A 7,387-nucleotide genomic window follows, 5' to 3' on the forward strand; every position below is an offset into this window, starting at 1 on the left:
CAATGAAAATAGCACCCTTGGTTATTTAACCATTATTCTGATACAATTGCGAAAAAAGTCATTCTTTGATTTCAACAAACAGCGAACAGAGCGAATGTGAAAACATTCGCTCTGTTCTGTTTACTTTGTTTGTTGTTTGTTTCTTGAATGACCTAAATTAAAAGTAGGATTACTAAAGTTGATATTGGCGTTGACATTCCCGCCTTTGATAGAAACCGCAAGTTCTAAAGGCTTTTAAACATGTTTTTAGTTATCAGTAATAAAGCAGCAATAGAATGCTACATTTGGCAGGCCTGTAAACTTTATTATTTTGGTGGGACAAAGCTTTATAGAGTTTCTGGCATTGTTATTTTCTCAAATAGTCGATATACGACGAGTATAATATCATATAAAAAAACAATAAAATCTAAACAAAAATATCGATTTTAATATTTATAATCGATAAGGGGTCTATTATATTTCCATGAGGTCAATCTTAGATCGCCGCCCCCGCAAGTCGCCTCATGACACCATTTGGTTCTTAAAAAGACTCATTGCGCAACGCAACCTTCTGCACGAAGTTCAGACCTGCCAAGTTTCGTTGACAGTACTGTACTCTATGGTCTTCAGTGCAGTGTCAATTTGAAAAGATGGCGGCGTTTGCATGTTTTAGTAACAGTACCGAAAAAACGACCGCTTCGTATAAAGCGCTTATACAACGGTTGAGAGATGAAGGCCAGAAGGCGGTTTGTTCAAAATCTTAATATAGAATTTACTATAATGTGTAGAACAGTAACTAGAAACATGTAGCAAGTGTTTGATTTGATCAACAGTGGCCGTCTGATCAAGATTTGAAAGTTAAAGCCCGACCACACTCATCAAACATTTGACCATACCTACTAAAGTATTATTTTACTATGTTTTACCACTCAATATAAGTCAATATGGCTCAACTTTTGCTTATTTAGAGATCGATACTGTTATAAATACCTATCATGTTATGTTCCAACGTTAGGTAGCTAGGTAGTAGGAGTAGATATACCTAAGTACCTGTTCTCAATATATAATAAGTAGGTACTAGAAATAACAAGTTACCGATTCAATTTAAATTCTCAGATGGAAAACCAACCCCCGCTTGTTAGCATCGCTAGTTTCAAATATTATTCAGCTCATAAGGAGGAGTCAAGTCATATCTTCAAAAATTTCATTTATGACTTGAGAATGAAGATGTTGGAGAATCAGTACATCCTGATCTGTGATAACCCTACGCCGATATTTAAATGTTTCGTCCGACTCATTCAGCGCTTGAAACTAAAAGACGGGGCAGAATCCAGCGCTTTTTACGGAGAAATCAAAAAGATCATAACTGGTTTTATGAATTACTTCACATTTGTAATTGACGATGTGGTGAAAAAAATCGACAAGTATACCCACAACTTGAATAATAAGCTTTTTATAAACCTTATTGATGATACTATGGCAATTTACGGGGAGAACCATGCCGCTTTTCTTAAAGAATATTTGCCATTAAGAAATGATGTAGAAAAGGCAAATTACAATCAAATTATAGAAGAGCATGATAAGTTTATGGCCTTTCTAGAAAAAATGAGACTGACGTGGGAGTTTAGACAAGACAAGTTTGAAGCATTTGCGAAGGACTGCTTTCAGGGTTCCCTACAGAAAATAAGTAATTTGTGTAACTTTACGCATTCTTATTTGTCGATCATGTTGTCAGACAGAGTAAGTATCTATGTTAGGTATATTATATAAGTAATAGGTTTAATATTTTGGTAGGTACTTAGCGAGGTACTATTTTTGGGTGCAGTGATATAGTAATTCACCAGTAAAGACTCTCCGGCACTGCTACGTCTACTTAGATTTTAAAGTTCCGAGAGTGCCTGATGCCAATGCCAAAAAGTGTTTGGCCAGTATAAATATGTAGGTACATATGTGCATATATAGCTTTCTTCTCGTATTTCGGTCACCTAACTGCGATCCCTGAACGCCTGCCAAGCTCTCACTTCCCCTTTTCTATTAGTGTTCGTAGTTCCTATACCTATTAAGTACTAAGCTTCGGATATAACGATAATTTTCATCTATTACCTTTACCTACAGTTGTATGAGATATCTGTGAGTCTGGGAGAGATAGTAGACCGAATGAATACAAACTTGCGCAAATACAACGAACAATGTACGGAGAAGATGAATGAGCTCATTCACAATCTCTATGACAAGAATAAGGAACACCTGGAGATATACAGACGTCTAGAGAGATGGTCCGTGGATTCCGCTGAAGTTAGTGTCTAATTCTATTTATCTTAGTTTTTTTAAAATAAACTCTCAGCACAGGCTATGCCTATGCGTCAGGTACGTAGTAGGTAGCTTTAGGATCACTGGTAACTGTTTATTTATAAGTATCTACTAGTTTCCATGAATAAACATGGTAAATATCACTATTCTAAAGGATATTGTATAACTAAGTACCTACCTACATAAAACCTTCCAATTCCCACGTAGGTTTCAAGAACTATAGACGTCCTAAGAGAAAAGATAGAGACAGCAGGCAATGAGGAGACCATAGCGAGACTGGAGTTGGAGACTCGGTACTGGAACAAAAGGATGAGGGACTTCAACGAGATCGCCACCACCCTGATTAAAATTCGCATGGAACTATACAAATTACAGAAGGATCTGGAAGTATATAAAAATATTACGTAAGTACAAGTACATATAACCACGTCAATCACTAGTCACTATCCTCCTTATTTTAAAAACTACTAGCAAACCTGGCGAACTTCGTTTCGCCTCCAATGATTTTTACTGTTTTCCTGCTTCTTTTCTTAAATTTTTCCTTAATTTTGTTTGTTGTAAACCGCACGCCCCAACGATTGCAAAACCGTGGAAATCGGTTCGTGCGTTCTGGAGTTATAGCGTCAGGAAGGAAAGCCCGACTTAATTCTATATTATAGATTCCTGGTTAATTGAATCACTGTTTAGCACCTTCACCAGGTGTTTTAGTCTCATACCTATAATTCAAGGTGCAAGGATTTACCCGGCACAAAGACCATGTGCTTCGATCTGATAGGCGAGAATTTAACTGAGAGGATTGCTTACCTTGAAGGAAAAGAAAAGGATATGTCCAGGGCCCTTATAACATACTTCTGTGTTCGAGGTAAAAATGATTTGCAGTTTTATGAACATAATTCACTTCGTCTTCCAAGACTCTCACTGTTCACACACAACTCACAGCGGCCTAGCTAAGTTAAATAATTAAATATGGAGAGGAGAAAATTAGAACCGAAAGATGACAGAGGCACTGAGGGTCAGACATTATCATTCTCTATATTTTCAACTGCAATCACGAAGCAGAACGCTAAGCGATTGCTCTGATACCTTCAAAGGCAGGCAGTTCTTACTTCAGCAGTGATTACTGTTCGTCTTACAGACAATGAAAACTACCTTGCTAGAAAACCCTCAGGAACTTTTTTAGTTGACGGGGGAAAATCATCCAACGACTTCTCCCGCCTTGGGCGAGGCGAGGAGTGTCAGACTCTTACTGACTAAAAACTACCCCGTTCCTACTCCTACTTTTCGAGCCGGAACCCCGGTAATCCACTAGTAGCTCTCAAGCTCTCAGGAGCCTTGCGATTTATTGAGGTCTTGTGTAGTTTTCGTGCTGACTTCTAATAAATTATAGGAACGGACCGCGTCCTATATACGGACAGTGTCGGCTCGTACTACTGCGATGAGTTCAACCATCAGAACTACATCACTAATTATGGACTCAAGTTTTTCCATGTTAACTGCAACGGAGATTTTCTGGAGGTCAGTTGAAAATTTGCAATCAGGTGTGCGCAAGTTTAGGTGTTTGCAATCAGGCAGAAATTAAGATTTTCTGAATTACCTTTTATAAAAGGATGCCACAATGTTACTAACTTTCTTTTCATTTAAGTATCGTCTGTTCCCTATCGTATCTTCTAATAGGTATATCTCCTTTTTGTAACACTTAGTGCCTACCTACAAACTAAAATTTAGGAGATTCTCAAACTTAATATTTTTTGCTGTTCCGGGACTGAAAGCCAAAGCAGAGGAGAAAATCCAGTGGTAATGTAGTATACAAAAAGAAAACAGAAAAAATGTCCTTCTGAATAGCGACGCAATTACCTAATGCTAAGAATAATAATTGTTCCATCAGAACTTGGAGACGGAACCGTACTACTTTGACGAGCACGGTCGCTATGTCGTAAGAGACGGTGAGAAGTTCCACCAGTGTGCGCCCTGCACCAGTCTGTACAAGATGGGCGACAATGGACTCTTCAAGAAGGTCACTAAGGACTGCGGCCATTCGGAGAGAGTCAATCCTAATTGTCGACTGGAAATCAAAGACTTGACCGATGTGGTTATATTGCCTAAGAATGAACAGATTGATATTACTGGTATATTTTTATACTGTCAAATTCTTCTTTATATGACCTGTTATTTTTCTTTGGTCGCCTTTATTTTCCATCATTCTTTGAACAGCACCATCCCCTAAATTCGGAGTTCAAAGTCAAAGCACTTATTTCAATTAATCGTTAATTATGCACTTTTGAAACGTCTAATTGTGTTGTCCGTCAGTCTACCTGTCTGTCGGTGAAGCTAGGTTCTAAAGTGTAGCTTCGAATGGAGAAGAACGAGCAAGAAATTAAAAAAAGTTCTTTGACCTAAACTGCAAAGAATAAAGATTATTATCCCCCATTCCCCTTCAGTCTTAAAAAGAAGACTATTGTTCTGCAATGGATCTTGGTCGTCCAACCGATGAAGATAACTTTTAGTCAAATATTTTCTTTAATCAATATCCCTGATGTTACCAGGAACTCTGGACGGTGATTCGGTGAAGTTCCTTTGGGACAGCTTCGGTATGATCCTGCCTGAAGTTCTGTACGCAGTCGCCACGAAACAGCCTAAGAACCCCATACACTTTATGGCTCATATACTGATCAAGCGCAGGTAACTCAATCAAATAAGGGAACTTTGCAGTTTTTTTTTATGGAATAGGGGGCAAACGAGCAAACGAGTCACCTGATGGTAAGCGATTAGCGTCGCCCATGGACACCCGCAACACCAGAGGAGTCACAGGTGCGTTGCCGGCCTTTTTTTAAAAAGGAGTACCTATGCTGTTTTCTTGAAGGTTTGAAGGTCGTATCGGTTCGGAAATACCACCGACGACAGCTCATTCCACAGTTTTGCTGTGCGAGGCAGAAACATACATATCTATCAGTAGGTAAATATGTAGATATCAATTGTAATATTTTATTAGCCAAACAATGACAAAATATGTGCATTTATTTTACTGTCTTAGTGCCCTACTCTGAGACATTTTATGATTACTTAAATAAATGATTACTTAGTAACGATTTTGTTCCGAAAAAAATTGCTAAGGGTAAATATTAAATGTCTCTGAGTACGGCAGTTAATTACTTAGTTTTCTCTTTTATTTCACTCTTACTAATTAAGTAATTATTTTGTCAGATTTTCTCACGTGTTTTCGGTGTTTTATCTAGTTTCCGCGATGAGTCTTATCATATACATAGCTAACAAAGTTATTCTTACGTCTATTACTAATTTGATCAAAGGATGATAATATTTTGTTTTCGGACCTCTAGATTCGAAGCGACCAAGCAGGAGTTCGCTAGGCTGTCGAAGAAGGCGGACAAATACCGCATTAAGTTCCACGAAGAACGCATTCAAGTGAGTTTATACAATCAAATTTTTCTTCCAGGGGCCTTAGGCCTTAGAGGGACGGAGCTATGAAGGTTGTATAGCTCCGTCCCTCTTGCACTGATCAGTGATCGACCATTCTGACACAATTGTAATAGCAGACTAAGGCCCCAGTAGGCACTAAATGTTTCATTTTGTATTGGATATGCCGTAACAGTCGTTGCACCGTGTGGACTCCAGAGCAGGTCTATTAAGATGACTCGGGGCTCCTTACAGGTGTTGAGGGTAGCCATCAGGGTGGTTTTAGTATGTTAAAAACCCCATCCTCCTTAGTCTTTTATCCCCAAAAAGCTAGGCGCCTTTTGAAGATTTTTCCCACGTCAACAAAAAAAGGCACTAGATGTTACGAAATTGTTACTGTTGGTAAAATATGGGGATCCGCTGCTACCTCATTGTAACTCTCATGAGACCGAGGATTAAAATTAGTGTTACATTTGCATTTTATCATCCACTACTGGTTAGGAAGTTGTTTCCACACGCGCAGATATGGAAATCATTGGGGAGATCTACTTTTAGCAGTGGATAGACGCGTTATGATTGATATTATATTAGACACTAGCTACTTCCGCGCGGTTTCACTCGCTCTGCTCGGCTTCTATTGGTCATAGCGTGATGTTTTATAGCCTTCCTCGATAAATGCACTATCCAACACAAAAAAAAAAAATTCAATTCGGACCAGTAGTTCCGGAGATTAACGCGTTCAAACAAACAAACAAACAAACTCTTCAGCTTTATAATATTAGTATAGATTTCGACGTCCACTGGTCATAATTACAAGCTAGCTGATTTCGTGTTTTTTTCTATTGCAGAAAGCTGAAAAAGAGAGACAGGCATGGAAATCCAAGTTGTATAGACCTGTTCAGGCTGGAGAACTGGATGACACCCACCAACAAAAAACCACCATGCAAAGAGTGCATGATTTGGAGTATCTTAGTTTCCTACAACAATATTATTAACTCCTAAATATAAAATACAATTTGTTTTAAATACTTGGGAGCAAAGACACGCAGTAGCTAGCGACTTTTTTTCAAATTAAAGAACTTGAATAAAAAATGTTCGTTTTACAATAAAATATTATCATTTTAAAGGTAATTAAATATGTATACGTTACTAATTAATAAAATACTTGTATCAGAACATATTGATCAAGAGATGAAAAAGAAAAATCGCTTGTGGCTTCGTATCTATGCTCCCAAGTGTAGATGGTCATTTGTTACAATAATAATGTAGTTTGAATACTTAGCACAGGGTATTTGACTTTTTATACCATATCTAAAGACTCATAAGCCATGAAAACTGGCCCTAAGTCGAAAGTAAGGTAGAATATAATAACAATATCCTGTGTTTATGTATGAAAATAAAACCGATTAAACATTTGCCATCTAATTAAAAATCAAAAGTGTGTTTTGTAAAGGTTATGAGCTCAATGTAACTATAGCAATCATAAAATCAGGTAGTTATGTTTTAATAGTTAATTATTTGCACCCAAGACGTTCTTTTTTAGAAAAGTTTGTTACACAATTTCATAACATTTTGTTTTTGTAATACAGTCGGACTCTCGATAATTCGAACCTCTCGGCAACTCGAAGTTATTTATAATTTGAGGTCCCTAGAAATTTTTATTTTTATAATTAAAAATCAATTATCA

The 7,387-nt window shown here is 37.5% G+C and overlaps 1 protein-coding gene across 1 annotated transcript; it reads left to right on the forward strand.

Annotated features, from left to right (window-relative positions):
• Positions 1-547: 547 nt before the first annotated feature.
• Positions 548-6,858, forward strand: LOC118275874 (uncharacterized). Its single transcript, XM_035593992.2, has 10 exons — positions 548-725; positions 1,096-1,719; positions 2,095-2,274; positions 2,497-2,693; positions 3,018-3,151; positions 3,677-3,804; positions 4,175-4,415; positions 4,833-4,968; positions 5,625-5,709; positions 6,549-6,858. Exons 1-10 carry the CDS (start codon positions 630-632, stop codon positions 6,693-6,695), a joined length of 1,968 nt encoding a protein of 655 aa, XP_035449885.2. The 5' UTR covers positions 548-629; the 3' UTR covers positions 6,696-6,858.
• Positions 6,859-7,387: the final 529 nt, after the last annotated feature.

The sequence above is a fragment of the Spodoptera frugiperda genome, chromosome 8 (assembly GCF_023101765.2).
Source record: "Spodoptera frugiperda isolate SF20-4 chromosome 8, AGI-APGP_CSIRO_Sfru_2.0, whole genome shotgun sequence".
NCBI lineage: Eukaryota > Metazoa > Arthropoda > Insecta > Lepidoptera > Noctuidae > Spodoptera > Spodoptera frugiperda.